At 43.1% G+C, this 19,638-nt stretch overlaps 1 protein-coding gene across 25 annotated transcripts in view; it reads right to left on the reverse strand.

The window, feature by feature from the left end:
• NCOR2 (nuclear receptor corepressor 2) overlaps positions 1-19,638 on the reverse strand; it is a 511,202-nt gene that overhangs the window by 225,241 nt on the left and 266,323 nt on the right. For all 25 annotated transcript variants that reach the window (XM_077293242.1, XM_077293235.1, XM_077293237.1 and 22 more), the window contains 2 exons: positions 15,165-15,337; positions 3,957-4,050 (listed from right to left, as the gene is read on the reverse strand). In XM_077293242.1, coding sequence (XP_077149357.1) covers positions 3,957-4,050; positions 15,165-15,337 — 267 coding nt within the window. The remainder of the gene's footprint in view (positions 1-3,956; positions 4,051-15,164; positions 15,338-19,638) is intronic.

The following is a 19,638-nucleotide window of genomic DNA, read 5'->3' on the forward strand; positions in this document are numbered from 1 at the left end:
AAGATTTCACAAAATGATTCTATTAAATTATGATTTGTTGAACATTTCCTGAGGACAGCTTCTGTAGTGGCGACTATTACACCCCCTGGGACTCATCAAAACTGCCATCAACAAAAACACTGGTACTGTCGCCCACAGCATCCAATCACAGTTCAACGTTCTCTTCTCCAGGGTAGCTTATGAAATGAGAACTGAAATCTGATTGGTCACGATGGGTAACAGGGCCTCATATATCACAACTGTCTACTACTTACGATACTTTACCACCCTCTTCTGCTCCTTGTCAGGCTCCCACAACAGGCACATGTGTGACTATGGGTGCCAACTACTGTACACAAGATTGACAAACATGAGAAAGGGAAGTTGTCTGTGTAGACTTATCTGCAGGTGAGACTACAAGAACAACCTGAAGACAGCCCATGTCTCCAAAATTTCTAGCTGTTTGTCACCTGCCATTGCTCCTGTGATGGGCTCCGCTTCTTCTTTCCTCTAGGGCCAGCTCCCTCTGTGCGAGATCAGGCTGGATTACTTTGGTAACCTTGCTTGCATCACTGATATCATCCAAAGCCTTTTAGGGCTGCCTGAGTATTCAGATAGTAGTACACACTGCTACCACATGCTTTCAAAGAGTCAATCCACACTTCCCACAGGTATCTGACTCAACTTATCTACTCAACTGGTCCCGAGTGCAACCCGGGCCCCACTACCACTGCAGTCCTGCTATTCTTGGTGCTGTCTGCAATCTTATCTCTGCAGTATGAATGTGAGAATATGCTTAGGCTTCTTTCACATTTCCGTCTTCCTCCACAAGTCGAAATACGTCGGTTTGTGAAAAAACAGGATCCTGCAAATTTGTATGCAGGATCCTGTTTTTTCCCATTGACTTGTATTAGCGACGTGTGGGCACACGTTATGTCCGTCGTGCACTGGACCCTGTGCATTTTGGCAGACCGTCGTCTGCTAAAACGTTCAAGGGAACGTTTTTCTATACGTTGCATCCTGTGTTTCCTACTGTGCATGCCCGGCAGGAAAGCTCTCTCTCCTCCCCGGGATTTTAGACTTTAGCATTCCGGACAGCGGACCGTTGAAACACTGCATCCGCTGCCACTATTTCCCAAACGTCTGTCGGTACGTCGCGCCGACGCTTTGTGACGGCTGACTACTGACGGAAATGTGAAAGAAGCCTTACTCAATTTTGCTATTTCTGTTTGCAACCTGTACTCCCACACTGAGAAAGCATGGTCGCCTACTCAATTCTGCTATTCCTGTGCACTACCCGTACTTCTGCGAAAAAGTGTTTGATTGCCTGCTCAACTCTGTTGTACCTATGTGCTTTTTGCACATTTGGCTCTACTGCATCTAACACTTCAAGCTTCACTGATCCACCTACTCTCTTATATATCCAGGTTCTACCGGTCTTCATTGTTCCGCATACTGTCCTGCTTCTTGCTCCACTGCATCAACACCTCTGATCCGTGCTGCTATTATGGGCTCCCCCTTGACATAGGGCTTAGTGAATCCATCTCACCAGTTGAGTCCACAACATTAGCAGTATAAAGTAGTTACCAAGATATCAAGATTATAATCTAATATTGGGGACATGTTAAGTCCTATCCTGTTCAGAACAGGACCGACCCCAGAAACATATTAATGGACATATTCATGACCTATTGCGTTCAGTTTACAAATTTGGCCTGCAATCTTTGGGTTTGTTTGGACGTATTCTAACTACAGTTATAATTTCCAAATCCATTATACAATAGGAAGAGCAGCTTTAACAAATTACACACTGTGTAGATTGAAAACAAGTACAATAACGAGTAAGTGTACATTTCTGAAAGTTAATCAATGGGAAGCTTAAGAAAGGTAAAAAAGGAAAATCAATGCAAACACCAATTGAAAGGATATTCCCAAACTTTACCTCTCCCTCTTCCTAGAGCCATAACTTTTATATTTTTCAATCAACATGACTGTATTAAGACTTGTTTGGAAAGTCACTTTACTATACACAGTTATGTACAGAAAAATAGGAAAATAGTCCAAAACCATTGTTTTTTGGGGGTTTTGTTTTTATGGTATTCATTGTGTGGTGAAAATTATTATCCTCCAGGTTAGTATGAATGTGGCAATATCAAAAACGCAATTTTCTTATAATTTTAGTTGATAGAAATTTTAAACTCACAATTTTCTGAGACCTTTAACTTTATATTTTTCCATTGGTGGGGTTTGTTTTTTTGTTGCCGTTTTAAAATGGTACCACTTTGGGGTAAAGAAGATCACTTATTATTGACCTAATGCGAGAGGTGCGACAATTAAAAAGTGACAATATAATTATGGCATGGGTTTTTTTTTTGCGACACTTACTGTATAGAGTAAACACCTTTATATTTGAATATATGAGGCTTTTAAGAAACTGGTTATACCTAATATTTTTTTTTACATTTCTTTATTTTTAGCTGAGGTACAGGAGAGTAATTTCAATGTTTTTTAAAAATATATTTACCTTTTTTATTTTTTACCATAGGGTACTTGAACCAGGAGTCGTTTGATTCCTTGTACAATATGATGCAATAGCTTAGTTTGGCACAAAGTCCTCATCAAGGTCTCCTATTAAGTCTGGCCATAAGACAGAAACCCATCAGCACCCTGTGATCACATTACAGGTGAAAAGGGGGCAATGGACTCCTGGATTGGATGACTGGACAGAATTGTGCAGCCTAAATGCCGCTGTCTTGATTAACACACGCATGTCAGATAGCTCCGGAGGTTGCTATTAGAGGCAGATGGCAGCTGTCCTGTGTGGAGTGGGGTCAGGTCCTGAGTCTGTTCCACATCTCAACCAGCTCCATGACAGACATGTCTGTACTGGAGTGTTAAAGGGAAACTATCACGTGAAAAAATGCTATTAAGCTTCAGATATGGTGTTAATCTGCAGGTTAATAGTGTTCTACATTCGCCCAGCGCCTGCACTTAGACCCCAATACCGGGAGGAAATTAACTTTATACCTCCAGCAGCATTTGTGTTTCAATCACAGAGGTGGCACCGGCAATGGTCCAGTCACCTGGCAGTAATGCTGAGCTGCTGTCAGTCAGTGCTGGGGCCCAGTTACAGCTGCCACTTTCTATACGCAGCCCATTGACTGACCCCGCACCGGAGCGACCCTATGACTGAAACCCAAACACTACCAGGAGGTACCAGATGTGGAGGTCAGGTTCAGAATGTAATTATCCTTCAGATTGACCCTATATCTGCAGCTTAATAGTGTTTTTTCATGTGACAGGTTCCCTTTAAGGTGTTAAAAGGGGTTATCTGGGACTATTTTATTTTTACCATGGGCCTAAGAACTAACAGGCAAGTGGCTGCCAATTATCTGCCCATTCAGCCCGCTGCCTATCTCTGCTGACTGAGAGCGGTCACAAAACATTCCTGCCGGTGATCCTGCAGCTTCCACTGATGGCACATCGACATAGCAGCTGCTTGTCTTCTGCTCCTCTCAGTTGACAGCGCGGATGCTGATGCCATGCTGACTGACAGCTGGCTCCCCCCTAAAAGCGGGAAGCCGGCTGTCAATCACCATGACGTTGATAGTCACACCCCATTGACACAGTCACCCATAAAAGAAAGTGCTGATCTGCTAACGTGAAGCAGCAGAATTGCTGGCAGGAGCGGTCGGTGAACGCACTGAGCTGGTGTTGGGCAACTACTTGCCTGTTCGTTCTTGGGTCCATAGTAAAAAAAAAAAAAAAAAAACTAGTCTCAGATAACCCTTTTAAGTAACTGTATATGACTAGGATATTGCAAAACATTGTTATAGAAACAATGGTGATATCCAATTGAATTATTTAGATGCGAGTCATTTTTCAATTTCATTTCAGAAGACTTTTCCAATCTGCATAGGTGTAATACAGTGTACTGGACATTGCGGCAGAGCAAATAAAGCAGAAGGAATCCTTACCTCCTGTTCAGAGAGGCCGTCAATGATTTCTGACACTTCATGCTCACTGCGTGCGGCAGATAAGGACAGACCGCTTCCCCTTTGTCCTACCCTGCTGAGAGATGGAATTGAAATGTTCAGCCATGTGTAGTGATGCACCAGCAGGTTGTATGGATGAGCAACTTAACATAGCCACAGCAGACATCCATAGTACACTTGATACCCCAGGCTCTCACTGGATGTAATAATACTTATAAGCTAATGTTTTTCACCCTTTCTGACTTTATTCCAGACATTCAGAGATGTCGAACAATAAAACACCAGTACATGGAAACATGCCAATGCTAAAAGATGAAAAACATTGCCAACCAGAGTAACATTTAACTTTCTTCCATTTTTCTTGATAATAATAGATTATTTCAGGTTTATTATATTGTCATGTCATACTGTTTCTATTAGTCTCTGTATAATAATAATAATAATAATAATATTGATTTAATATTATATCAAAGTATGTTAAACAGAGAAACTATAGGAGAGAAGAAGCGCACATAGGGTCTTATCCGACAATTTCAGAATCTGTTATTCAGAAAACTGCTCACCCGGTGCCCCTTTGAAAGGGCATATAAACGTCAGCTGCCGCAGATCCACGGCCATTGACCATATCAGGAACCAAACGAGGGAAATTAGCGTATAACATAATACATGTGGTATTCCTGAGGAAGAAGTCATACAGAGACTTCGAAACGCGTTGAATAAAGCCACAATTCCTTTGCATCAATACGTCCGGATTTTCATTTGTTAAGCAGCACGGATGTTATCCACTAATTTCCCTCGTTTGATCAAAGTATGTTACAAAGGCTGTGGGCGTTTCAGAGAAAAGCATACTCTAAAAATTTGTCAAGGACTGATACGCACAGAGGACTAGTCAGACAGGCAAGTCCCAGGCAGTTTCTCCCCGCCTGCTCCCCTGGAGTGACAGGACTCTCCCTGCGTGCGTTTATAGGGAGAGATCTGTCAGATATTGGTAGTTGGCGGGGAGAAGCCACCAAGGATTCGCATGTGCGACTAATCTCCCATGAGGCTTGGTCCTGGGCAGCTTTTGAACTACGTTTTTCTCTGCAGAAATCACACAGCCAGTATCAATTATTAAAACCCCATCGCCAATTAGGTTTATCAGAAAAATGTACAAACTTTCTGCTGTTTACAATAAACCAAGAAGAATCTAAATAACTGAAGAGAACTAATATAACAAGTGCCACCGTTACTGACTGAAAGTCTTAGAATTAGAAGAGCCCCTTTTGCTATGCAACATGTTTTAAGCAGATCTTAACAGCCAGACACCAAATTCTGTCGGCGTTCCTAAGGAATCTAAGCCCATTCCTCATTTGCAGTGGCCTCCAGTTCACTAATGTTCTCAGATTTGTGTACTGCAAACTCCATTTTCAAATTAAAGATTTTCTTTGCACCTCAAGTCAGGTCATTTTGATGGCCACTCCAGGACTTCTTCTGAAACCAAATCTTAGTGGACTTAAGACGCATGCTTGGAATTATTGTCCTGTTGGAAGGTTCAATGACATCCAAGGATCACCTTCATCAAAAAAAGGCATGCTCTTTTTTCCTAGGATTTCCTGAGAATTGATTTAATGCATGTTGTCCTCCACAAACTGCAGGTTTCCAGTGTCAGGAAGCCCAGCAGCCCCAGAGAATAACCTAGCCACTTGCATGCTTAACTGTAGGCAGGGTGTTCTTTTAGCTGGTGCTGCATTCTGCCTCCTCCAGGCATTGTGCTGATCCGTAGGCTAAAAAAGGTGCAGCTTTAACAAATCACTTCACAGAACAGAGTTTGAACACTTCTGTGGCTTATTTATTTGGTTTTTAGAATACTGGAGTAGACTTTTATAGTGCAACTGGAAACTCTATAGAGCTTGCTGTCACCAAATCTTGCTGCAGGTCTGTTAAAATCCCTCAAGGATTTTTGATCACCTACCTCCTCAGGAATCTGATGGCAGCCATTGATAGCACCCTCTTTCTGCCACATCCAGGTCACATAGCCAGTGTACCTTTAACGTTGATCTTGTGAACTATGCTTCAAACTGTAACTCCAGGAACACTCATTACATTAATAGGCTGCACAGTAATGATCTGTTAACTTTTTGGACCCTTCACTTGACTCTCTTAAAAAAAAGGCAGCATACCTGATGCAACTTCCAAATGTGTGCCCTGATGAGGGATTTTATTCAGGGATTGAATAATTCTTAGATTGCAGTAGTCTTTAAAAGTGGCATTTTGTGCTGACTTGTTATATATGTTTTGTTGAGCTATTTAAAGGGAACCCTGTTAGTTACACAAAAGAAAACAGAGTTCCAAAGCTGTATGGCCATCTCACTGACAGTGCAGCTACGGGGAGAAAATGAGCTTTAGTCTTCCAATGAGCTGTCAGCTTTTAGGCTATGTGCACACTTTGCGGATTTTGCTGCGGATCTGCAGCGGATTTCACCGCTGCGGATCCGCAGCAGTTTCCCATGAGTTTACAGTACAATGTAAACCTATGGCAAACAAAAAACGCTGTGCACATGCTGCGAAAAAAACCGAGCGGAAACGCAGCGGATTACATTCCGCAGCATGTCACTTTTCTGCGGATTTTCACCTGCTCCAATAGGAAAATGCAGATGAGAAACCGCAGAAGTATCCGCAGTAAAAACCGCGATAAATCCGCAGTAAAAACCGCGACGGGTTTTCACTGTGGATTTTGGCATTCCGCTGCGGAAAAATCCGCAGTGGAATCCGCAAAGTGTGCACATAGCCTTAGTCTTAGAGGTGTACTTCGGTCACTGCTCAGTACACAGTGACCTGATGTTGTAAGCATGCCCAAGAAATTTTACAGCTTGCTCTGTAGCACTCGGGCCCAGAGCTTGCAGTTAATATGTTACTTTCATACAGTACAGATAAAAAGTTTGGACACACCTTCTCATTTAAAGATTTTTCTGTATTTTCATGACTATGAAAATTGTAAATTTACACTGAAGGCATCAAAACTATGAATTAACACATGTGGAATTATATACTTAACAAAAAAGTGTGTAACAACTGAAATTATGTCTTATATTCTAGGTTCTTCAAAGTAGCCACCTTTTGCTTTGATGACTGCTTTGCACACTCTTGGCATTCTCTTGATGAGCTTCAAGAGGTAGTCACCGGGAATCGTTTTCACTTCACAGGTGTGCCCTGTCAGGTTTAATAAGTGGGATTTCTTGCCTTATAAATGGTGAGTTGTGCTGTGCAAAAGTCTGGTGGATACACAGCTGATATAGTCCTACTGAATAGACTGTTAGAATTTGTATTATGGCAAGGAAAAAGCAGCTAAGTAAAGAAAAACGAGTGGCCATCATTACTTTAAGAAATGAAGGTCAGTCAGTCCGAAAAATTTGGAAAACTTTGAAAGTGTCCCCAAGTGCAGTTGCAAAAACCATCAAGCGCTACAAAGAAACTGGCTCACATGAGGACCGCTCCAGGAAAGGAAGACCAAGAGTCACCTCTGCTTCTGAGGATAAGTTTATCCGAGTCACCAGTCTCAAAAATCGCAGGTTAACAGCAGCTCAGATTAGAGACCAGGTCAATGCCACACAGAGTTCTAGCAGCAGACACATCTCTACAACAACTGTTAAGAGGATAAGTTTATCCGAGTCACCAGTCTCAAAAATCGCAGGTTAACAGCAGCTCAGATTAGAGACCAGGTCAATGCCACACAGAGTTCTAGCAGCAGACACATCTCTACAACAACTGTTAAGAGGAGACTTTGTGCAGCAGGCCTTCATGGTAAAATAGGACAGGCAACAAGCAGAAGAGACTTGGGCTAAAGAACACACGGAATGGACATTAGACCAGTGGAAATCTGTGCTTTGGTCTGATGATTCCAAATCTGAGATCTTTAGTTCCAACCACCGTGTCTTTGTGCGACGCAGAAAAGGTGAACGGATGGACTCTACATGCCTGGTTCCCACCATGAAGCATGGAGGAGGAGGTGTGATGGTGTGGGGGTGCTTTGCTGGTGTGACTGTTAGGGATTTATTCCAAATTGAAGGCATACTGAACTACCACAGCATCTTGCAGCGGCATGCTATTCCATCCGGTTTGCGTTTAGTTGGACCATCATTTATTTTTCAACAGGACAATGACCCCAAACACACCTCCAGTGCTGTGTAAGGGCTATTTGACCAAGAAGGAGAGTGATGGGGTGCTACACCAGATAACCTGGCCTCCACAGTCACCAGACCTGAACCCAATCGAGATGGTTTGGTGTGAGCTGGACTGCAGAGTGGAGGCAAAACGGCCCACAAGTGCTAAGCATCTCTGGGAACTCCTTCAAGATTGTTGGAAGACCATTTCTGGTGACTACCTCTTGAAGCTCATCAAGAGAATGCCAAGAGTGTGCAAAGCAGTCATCAAAGCAAAAGGTGGCTACTTTGAAGAACCTAGAATATAAGACATAATTTAATAATAATAATAATTTTATTTATATAGCGCCAACATATTCCGCAGCGCTTTACAACTTATAGAGGGGACTTGTACAGACAATAGACATTACAGCATAACAGAAATCACAGTTCAAAACAGATACCAGGAGGAATGAGGGCCCTGCTCGCAAGCTTACAAACTATGAGGAAAAGGGAAGACACGAGAGGAGGATGGTAACAATTGCTTTAGTTATTTGGACCAGCCATAGTGTAAGGCTTGGGTGTTCATGTAAAGCTGCATGAACCAGTTAACAGCCTAAGTATGTAGCAGTACAGACACAGAGGCTATTGACTGCATAAAGTGTATGAGAACATGATGCAAGGAACCTGACTATTTTTTTTTTTTAGGCCACACAGGGATAGTTAGGTTAATGCGTTGAGGCGGTAGGCCAGTCTGAACAAATGCGTTTTTAGGGCACGCTTAAAACTGAGGGGATTGGGGATTAATCGTATTAACCTAGGTAGTGCATTCCAAAGAATCGGCGCAGCACGTGTAAAGTCTTGGAGACGGGAATGGGAGGTTCTGATTATTGAGGATGCTAACCTGAGGTCATTAGCGGAACGGAGGGCACAGGTAGGGTGGTAGACTGAGACCAGACAGGAGATGTAGGGTGGTGCTGAGCCATGGAGTGCTTTGTGGATGAGGGTAGTAGTTTTGTACTGGATTCTGGAGTGGATGGATAGCCAGTGTAATGACTGGCACAAGGTAGAGGCATCGGTGTAACGGTTGGTGAGGAATATGATCCTGGCAGCAGCATTCAGGACAGATTGGAGCAGGGAGAGTTTGGTAAGAGGGAGGCCGATTAGTAGAGAGTTACAATAGTCCAGACAAGAATGAATAAGTGAGACAGTAAGAGTTTTTGCAGAGTCGAAAGTAAGAAAAGGGCGAATTCTAGAAATATTTTTGAGATGCAGATAAGAAGAGCGAGCCAGTGATCGGATGTGGGGGGTGAATGAAAGTTCGGAATCAAGGATGACCCCAAGGCAGCGGGCATGTTGCTTTGGAGAAATGGTGGAACCGCACACGGAGATGGCAATGTCAGGCAAAGGTAGGTTAGCAGAGGGAGAAAACACGAGGAGTTCAGTTTTTGACAGGTTCAGTTTCAGATAGAGGGAGGACATGATGTTAGAGACAGCGGTAAGACAATCACTGGTGTTTTCTAAGAAGGTCGGAGTGAAAGCAGGAGAAGAGGTGTATAATTGGGTGTCGTCCGCATAGAGACGGTACTGGAAACCAAATCTACTGATTGTTTTTCCAATAGGGGCAGTATACAAAGAGAAGAGGAGGGGGCCTAGGACTGATCCTTGAGGAACCCCAACAGTAAGGGGAAGGGGAGAGGAGGAGGAACCAGCAAAACATACAGTGAAGGATCGGTCAGAGAGATAGGAGGAGAACCAAGAGAGAACGGTGTCCTTGATGCCGATGGAGCGGAGCATAGTGAGGAGGAGCTGATGATCCACAGTGTCGAATGCTGCGGAAAGATCCAAGAGAATTAGCATGGAGTAGTGACCATCAGATTTAGCTGTTAGTAGGTCATTAGAGACTTTAGTGAGGGCAGTTTCAGTAGAGTGTAAAGAGCGGAAGCCAGATTGAAGAGGGTCGAGAAGAGAGTTATCTGAGAGATAGCGGGTAAGACGGGAGTGGACTAGGCATTCCAGGAGTTTAGAGATGAAGGGAAGATTAGAGACAGGTCTATAATTAGCGGCACAGTTTTGGTCGAGGGAGGGTTTTTTAAGTAATGGATGTATGATGGCATGCTTAAATGAGGAGGGAAAAATACCGGAAGTGAGGGAAAGGTTGAATATTTTTGTTATGTGAGAGGTGACAGCCGGGGAAAGGGACTGGAGATGTGACGGAATGGGGTCACTGGTGCAAGTGGTCGGGCGAGAAGATGCAAGGAGCCTGCTTACTTCTTCTTCTGTAACTGGTTCAAAGTCAGAGAGTGAACTAGATGCAGTGGGGGAGGGAGGACAGTGCCTGGTATGAAGAGATTGGGAGATGATTTCCTGTCGAATGTGGTCAATTTTTTCTTTGAAGTAATTGGCCAGATCGTCAGCGCGGAGATCTGTGGTTGGGGCCTGCTCTCTTTGGTTGAGTAGGTACTGGAAAGTGTCGAAGAGACGTTTAGGGTTATTGGACAGTGAGGTGATCAGGGTGTTGAAATAGGATTATAATTTCAATAAAAAATAATTTCAGTTGTTTCACACTTTTTTGCTAAGTATACCGTATAATTCCACATGTGTTAATTCATAGTTTTGATGCCTTCAGTGTGAATGTACAATTTTCATAGTCATGAAAATACAGAAAGATCTTTAAATGAGAAGGTGTGTCCAAACTTTTGGTCTGTACTGTATGTTCCCATATGAAATGTATGTTCTCCCTGTGTTTTTGTGGGTTTACTTTGTGTACTCCAGTTTCCTCTCACACTTTATATATAGCCATCTCTATTTTTTGTCATCCACAGTTCGGCTCATGGCCCGGAGACTGATAGGATATTTAACCCCTTTATGACCCAGGGTATTTTAATTTTTTCGTTTTAGTTTTTTGCTCCCCTTCTTCCCGCAGCTGTAACTTTTTTAATTTTCCATCAATACGGCCATGTGAGGGCTTATTTTTTGCGGGACAAACTGTACTTTTGAACGACATCATTGGTTTTAGCATGTCATGTACTAGAAAAAGGGAAAAAAATTCCAAGTGCGGTGAAATTACAAAAAAAAAAGTGCAATCCCACACTTGTTTTTTTGATTGGATTTTTTGCTAGGTTAACTAAAAGCTAAAACTGACCTGACATTATTATTCTCCAGGTCATTACAAGTTCATACAAGCAAATAAGGTAGCACACTGTAGCGCTGAAACATGCAAACATGAAAATTCAACCTAATTACTGCACGAGAAATATGAAAAATGAGAGCGTTTAGCGTATAAAAAAGGCCAATTTTATGTGTACCTGGTAGCCACTTTACGGCATCTCTCTTATACCAGGTCCTACGATTTCCTTCCTCACTGAGAATAAACGTCTCCATCTGAATGAGTGCCTATGAAAACCTCTTGTGAGACTACCATTCTCTCTCTCTGTGGAGGGGTAATGGACCTGCTGTAATTAAAACACCTGTGACTAGGAGGCGGAGTGCTCGGTCAGAAGGCTAAATAATACATTTGAAAAAACTGACCGTCACATCCATACATAGACTAAGTGTGAACAGGTGCTAAACCTAGAGTCGCCAACTCCTATACATTCAAGCAAATAAGGTAGCACACTGTAGCGCTGAAACATGCAAACATGAAACATGAAAATTTAACTGCATTACTGCACTAGAAATATGAAAAATGAGAGCGTTTAGCGCATAATTTTATGTGTACCTGGTAGCCACTTTACGGCATCTCTCTTATACCAGGTCCTACGAGCACTCCGCCTCCTAGTCACAGGTGTTTTAATTACAGCAGGTCCAGTACCCCTCCACAGAGAGAGAGAGAATGGTAGTCTCACAAGAGGTTTTCATAGGCACCCATTCAGATGGAGACGTGTATTCTCAGTGAGGAAGGAAATCGTAGGACCTGGTATAAGAGAGATGCCGTAAAGTGGCTACCAGGTACACACAAAATTGGCCTTTTTTATGCGCTAAACGCACTCATTTTTCATATTTCTAGTGCAGTAATGCAGTTAAATTTTCATGTTTGCATGTTTCAGCGCTACAGTGTGCTACCTTATTTGCTTGAATGTATAGGAGTTGGCGACTCTAGGTTTAGCACCTGTTCACACTTAGTCTATGTATGCATGTGACGGTCAGTTTTTTCAAATGTATTATTTAGCCTTCTGACCGAGCACTCCGCCTCCTAGTCACAGGTGTTTTAATTACAGCAGGTCCATTACCCCTCCACAGAGTGAGAGAATGGTAGTCTCACAAGAGGTTTTCATAGGCACCCATTCAGATGGAGACGTTTATTCTCAGTGAGGAAGGAAATCGTAGGACCTGGTATAAGAGAGATGCCGTAAAGTGGCTACCAGGTACACATCAAATTTGCCTTTTTTATGCGCTAAACGCTCTCATTTTTCATATTTCTAGTGCAGTAATGTAGTTAAATTTTCATGTTTCATGTTTGCATGTTTCAGCGCTACAGTGTGCTACCTTATTTGCTTGAATGTATAGGAGTTGGCGACTCTAGGTTTAGCACCTGTTCACACTTAGTCTATGTATGGATGTGACAGTCAGTTTTTTCAAATGTATTACAAGTTCATAGACACCAAACATGTCTAAGTGGTTATCTAAGTTAAGTTATCCAAGTGGTGAAAAAAAGTTACAAACTTTGGTAAAAAAAAAAAAAACACAAACAAAAATTGTGCCATTTTCCGATACTCGTAGCGTCTCCATTTTTCGTGATCTTGGGTTGGGTGAGGGCTTATTTTTTGCGTGCCGAGCTGACGTTTTTAATGATACCATTTTGGTGCAGATATGTTCTTTTGATCGCCCGTTATTGCATTTTAATGCAATTGCGCGGTGACCAAAAAAACTTAATTCTGGCGTTTCATATTTTTTTTCTTGCTACGCCGTTTAGCGATCAGTTTAATCCTTTTTTTCTTGATAGATCGGGCGATTCTGAACACAGCGATACCAAATATGTGTAAGTTTGATTTTTTTTAATTGTTTTATTTTGAATGGGGCGAAAGGGGGGTGATTTAAACTTTTATATATATATTTTTTTTACTTTTGCCATGTTTCAATAGCCTCCATGGGAGGCTAGAAGCTGGCATAGCCTGATCGTCTCTGCTACATAGGAGCGAAGCTCAGATCGCTCCTATGTAGTAGAATTACAGACTTGCTATGAGCGCCGACCACAGGGTGGCGCTCATAGCAATCCGGTATCAACAACCGTAGAGGTCTCAAGGAGACCTCTGGTTGTTATGTCGATGCATCGCTGACCCCGGATCACGTGACTGGGGCAGCGATGCGCGCTAGTTAAATGCCGCTATCAGCGTTTGACAGCGGCATTTAACTAGTTAAATTCCACCCGCCGCTATTGCGGGCACATGTCAGCTGTTCAAAACAGCTGACATGTCTGGGCTTTGATGCGGGATCACCGCCGGAGCCTGCATCAAAGCAGGGAATCTGACCTCGGACGTACCGTACTATCCCGTCCGAGGACAGAAAGGGGTTAAAGTGTGAGAGGATACTCAGAGCACAAAGACATACTGATCGGATTCACACACACACACACACATATATACGGCGTGTGTATGTATACATACACACGCCGTATACGTGTGTGAATCCGATCAGTATGAATCGTATCATATCATATATATACCGTATATACTCGTGTATAAGCCGAGATTTTCAGCACATTTTTGGGGGCTGAAAACGCCCCCCTCGGCTTATACATGAGTCATTCTCCAGAAAGCCGGTGGGGGAGAGGGAGCCGGCAGCTGTAGCAGTGACAGCTGCAGCCGCCAGCTTCCAGAAGACATCACTACTCACCCTCCGTCGCTGCACTTCCGTCCCTGCATTTCTTTCCCGGCGCAGGCAGCTTTTCCTTGTTCCTGTGCTCAGCGGTCACGTGGTTCTGCTCATTAAGGTAATGAATATGCACACGTCTCCACTCCCATAGGTACGGAGCGCATGTTCATTACCTTAATGAGCGGTACCACGTGACTGCTGAGCACAGGAACAAGGAAGAGCTGCCAGCGCCGGGACAGAGATGCAGGGATGCGCGAGGAGGGTGTGTAGGATGGGGGTGTGAGCCATGCGGGACAGTGGGAGCCATGTGGGACTGTGGGAGCTATGCGGGACCGTGGGAGCCATGCATACAACAGGGGGAGCCACATACCAGGACAGGACGGGGTTGCCACACATACCAGGACAAGACAGGGGAAGCCACGCATAGCAGGACAGGGATGAGGGGTCAATGCATACCTCGCTTATACTCGAGTCAATAAGCTTCCAGTTTTCTGTGGTAAAACTAGGTGCTCGGGTCAGCTTATACTCGAGTATATACGGTATATCTCCATATATATCCAAATTTGATTACACCTACATAAAATTTGAGCAAACATATGGGAAAGCAAATATAGTCAGACTTTTAAATGGACTCTGTTGCTAGGTTTTCACTACTTCATCTGAGAGCAAAAACAAAAACCTACAAAGACGAAGTTTTACACCCAGAAGTAAAATCAAGTAATGATTGTTAAATAACAGCAAATTCATCGGAGAGCAGCCTAATGTAGAGGTACAGACCAGGATTCCATAGTTGTGTCACTTACTTTACTGGTTACTGCAGTTTTGACAGACTCAGTGTTTTATCTGCTGCAGATCTAGCAGTTCTCTAAATGCTGAGGTCTACTGTATATAATCCCACCCACACCACTGATTGGCAGCTTTCTGCCCATGTATGGTGTGCTGCCAATCAGAGGTGGAGGGTGGGGTTATACAGCGCTTGTGAATATGCTTAACTATCTGGCAAAAGGTTTACTAGTCCTCTAATACTAATCTCCTGATAAAACAGTGATTTTATCAAAACTACACAGCCAGTAAGTGACACATCGCTGGAGTCAGAGTCTGTACCCGCACATTATTGCTGCGCTCAGATTATTGCTGGTGACATATTCCTTTAAGTCCTTTTATTTGTTCATTTAATGGAAAATAATTGTACCATTTAACCTGTAATGTTGCATGGCAGCTGTAACAAGGTTACATTTAATACAAATTTAACACCAACCTCTGCATGCGTTCCTGAAGCTCCCTCTGCTTGCGGATCTCAGGGAACTGCTTCTCATAATACTCCCTTATCTTGCTCTCCTTTGCTCTTCTGCGTGGATTATTTTCAATACGCTCCACTTTTTTCTCCCAAGCTTCCATCAACTGGTCATATCGCTGACAGAGTTTCTGTTCCTGCACCAGAAAGTGATCTTTTAGAACATGCAAATCTTTAACTCTGACCCCAATCACAATAAAGTCACAAATCAGAACCGTTTCTAAGAAGCATACATGCTTCCCAATGTGCATTAGCACCTAAAATAACCCACAGAATAGAATACCAAAATACAGAACATAAAAGTAGTATACACAGCAGACGGCGCCATGTTCTCCTCCCATCATAAACTACCATTATTAGCAAAAGCCATGACGTAAGCTGGATCCTGACAGACCCCACTGACATAAAATGATGCATGGCAGAAATGGTGAAGAATTTTCTGCACCAAATATTGTCCCCTCATTCCTACTAACACGTGCACATACCCTAAAGTTCTAGTGAAGGACGGCATCATATGGGTGGCTATATCGGGTGAAGTACATTGAATACATTTCTATACGTTATCGTCTATAGTAGAATATTTGGGTGTAAGCCTTTCCGGCATGTGCATTTTAATCTAAGCGTTGTGATAACCCCGGTAGGGGCCCTGGAACTACTCCATATTGCTGGGATCTGTAAGGAGAATATTCTTGGAGTCACGGCACTGTTGGGAAACCTGGAACACAACTACAGTAATGAGTGCTTGGATGAGGGTTTTTGCTTCCTAAGACTCAAATAAAAACGCCATAGCAGTTGGCAAATGGATTTTCATTCCTCCCTGTGTGATTTACTTAGCATTTTAAAGGCTGCCAAACTTTTCATAGCTGTTCTAAAACAGTGCTGATAAGAAATATGCATCCACGAAAATGAAGAACACAAACTTCTACGGCTCATGTTACTCTACATCATCTAGAATGTAATCCTCTTTATCAGCAAACAGAAAAGCAGCCAAGGCAGCTCATATATAGCCGGTGATTTCAGAGGCCTGCTTTGATGGGAATCTACCCTTAAAGGAGAAGTCTCCAGGAACATCTTCTATGGACAATCTCAGGGGTAAAATTCAGATGTTCCTGAGCACCTGTTAACACCATGGATGATTTAATCCTGGTATATCAGGCCACCACCACCTTCCTTCACAACTGCCCGGGAATAGACTGATTTTTACTGGTCTATTTTCCTCGTGAATTCCATCGCAGATTGAGTTACAAACGTTCTTGTCAGTGTAGCCCGAATAATAGTAAAATATGTCAAGTTCCGAGTCCTAAAGCAATAAAGCTTGAGCTGTAGATGAAGAATGACGCCGGTCCTTCATGTCCTCTGCGATCGCTGACAGCAGCCATATCATTTGCCTAGCGAGAATCATTCGGTAGTTTCCAGAGATAATTATCCTCAGTCATCCGCCATAACAGAGTATTTTAGGAGTTTGTTCTATTCTGCTTCTCCTAGAATATGAAGGGCTTCCAAACAAAACCTCAGCGGACACAAAGCTGGTGGCTTTTTCCTCCAAAACAGTAAGCTTAAATCTTGCATTTTTTCCCTGAGATTTTCCAGTGTGCGCAACACATTTTACATCATTTTATAAAAGTTCATCAAGACATTTGCATGATCAATGGTAAAATATTCCTTCTATGTTCAACTTAATCTTAGGGCAGAAGGAGAACAGGACATTCTGTATTGTATTTATTTGGATGCAAATGGAAAACAGATTTTCATTTTGTACTGCAGTTTAGAAAGCTTGTAAAGTTTAGATTTTTTTCTTCATCTGTGACCCCATTAATATTAGTTCTTTATTGATTTCCCTGAGAAACGTTTGTTTCTTTAAGATACAATCTTACTGACAGATCCCATGGACTATTAGATCTCACTCATGTCCAAGTATCATGGTCGGAGTACAGACTGCAATATATGGACTGGCCGCGAGTCTCCTGACCCAAACCGGACAGCATCGTAGGCAAATGTGGGCCATCAAGTTCTGATCAGGAGGATCTGTGGCCAGTGCGTGATAGACAGAAGTCTGAATGAGGCCTTAGTATTACGGAGAAGAAGTATCAGATCAGTACCAGCTTTAACTTTCCTTTTTTAGAGAATGGAGATACTAAATACCTGATGTGTCTGTAGAAAATAGAAAATACATTTGCTTTCAGGCGACGACATAAGTTTCCTTCAATTGTAAAATGCAATTACATCTTTACTCGGCTTTCTGAATACAGCTGGATGGCAAGAATAGAAGCCTTTATGTTCTCAGTAGGCCGTGGTGATCAGTCAGAAAGGAGCGTTAGACTTCTGTACTTTTAATTAATTCTACCTTGTATTTTGCTGGATCAGCGTCTGGGCTTTTGTGCCTTGAAACATTAAGCTGTCCTCTGGCACCAAAACCCTGCACAGTCGGCACCTCAACCTGATAATAAGCCTTTTTATTTAACCATCAGTGCACTGCACCACTCATAAGCCCATTACATTTCTATTACATTTTCCAATTTACCTCCTGGTTGTCACCGAGCCTCTCTGACCTTCGGCAACCTGCATTTCGTAAGCTAATAATGTACCACCGTCTAAAAATTATGGAGGCTGCCACATTTTATGCATGCTACTACTATTCGCAAATGCTATTGCCTTCACATATGACGTCCCCAATTGATACAGATCCTCAATAAAGGCCTTGGGAGCATCTGGCTATTCTGGAGAACAAGCAGTATACTAAGAAAAGGGACATAATACTTCATTAGGACTCCTTCACACGTCAGTGTCTCCGATACATGTGGTGACAGTTTTCACACATACTGGAGCCTATTATACACGTAGATTCATTTAAAGGGAACCTGTCACCCCCAAAATCGAAGGTGAGCTAAGCCCACCGGCATCAGGGGTTTATCTACAACATTCTGTAATGCTCTAGATAAGCCCCCGATGTATCCTGAAAGATGAGAAAAAGAGGTTAGATTATATTCACCCTGGGGCGATCCCGCTGCTGTCCGGTCCGATGGGCGTCGCGGTCCGGGGCCTCCCATCTTCATCAGATGATGTCCTCTTCTTGTCTTCACGCTGCGGCTCCGGTGCAGGCATACTTTGTCTGCCCTGTTCAGGGCAGAGTAAAGTACTGCAGTGCGCAGGCACTGGGCCTCTCTGACCTTTCCTGGCGCCTGCGCACTGCAGTACTTTGCTCTGCCCTCAACAGGGCAGACAAAGTATGCATGCGCCAGAGCCGCAGCGTGAAGACAAGAGGACATCATTGTAAGAAGATGGGAGGCCCCGGACCGCGACGCCCATCGGATCGGACCACCCGCGTGAGTATAATCTAACCTCTTTTTCTCATCTTTTAGGATACTTTGGGGGCTTATCTACAGCATTCCAGAATGCTGTAGATAAGCCCCTGATGGCGATGGGCTTAGCTCAACTTCCATTTTGGGGGTGACAGGTTCCCTTTAAATCTATGGGGCTGTGCACATGTCCGAGTGATCACATGGACCATGTTTCGGTGTGAGCCACACAAGGACATGTCCGTTTTTTTCCAGCAACAGGCACGTCAATACGTCTAATGGATGCGCCATTTCTGGGGTGGCTCAGGGCTGGTTTTATTAGGCCAATAACCATGGACATTCCCAGCCTATTAATATTAGCCCATAGTTCTCTGCTTAGCCTTTGCTGGTTATTAAAACTATGGGAAGGCCCAGGTCATTTTTTTTTAGGGTCCCCCATCTTTAATAACCAGTTAACGCTAAGCAGACAGCTGTGAGCTGATATTAATAGACTGGAAAGCTCCATGGTTATTTAGTCCTTTCCAGACTAATAAGACCAGCTCACAGCTGTCTGCTTTGCCTTAGCTTGTTATTAAAAATAAGGGGGAACCCACGCCACTTTTTTTTATTTTTAGCTAAATACATGTACAGAAAACTACACGCGCACTGCACTAATTATATAACTCACGGACATCTTTCTATGTATCTATTCTCTATCTTTGCACATCTAACACCTAAACATCTGTTATTTCTATTCTGCGATTTCAGCATGTGTCACACTGATGGACAAGGACGGCACACGGATGCCACATGGATTATACACACAGACACGGATAGCCCCATTACAGTTTTCAATACTGGAAATATTAAGACATGTGAAGGACTTAGTTCTGAAATACACTTAAATGTGTATTTTTGTCTAAAGAATCTCCATTAGATGATCAATATTAGATAAATTGGACTGCTGGAACTCTCATACATTACGAGACTGGCATGTCTAATATGCACCCTCAATCTCTATTCACTGGCTATGGTACTGACAAAGACAGCTAAGCACAGGTGAAGATTGAATGGAGAGGTCGACAGGTGTGTGTCAGGCCTTACCATTCGCTTCTATACCATTTCTGTAAGTCTGAAGTAGATGGATGCAGCTGTGCACCTAT

Source organism: Ranitomeya variabilis, chromosome 1, assembly GCF_051348905.1.
Source record: "Ranitomeya variabilis isolate aRanVar5 chromosome 1, aRanVar5.hap1, whole genome shotgun sequence".
Classification (NCBI taxonomy): domain Eukaryota; kingdom Metazoa; phylum Chordata; class Amphibia; order Anura; family Dendrobatidae; genus Ranitomeya; species Ranitomeya variabilis.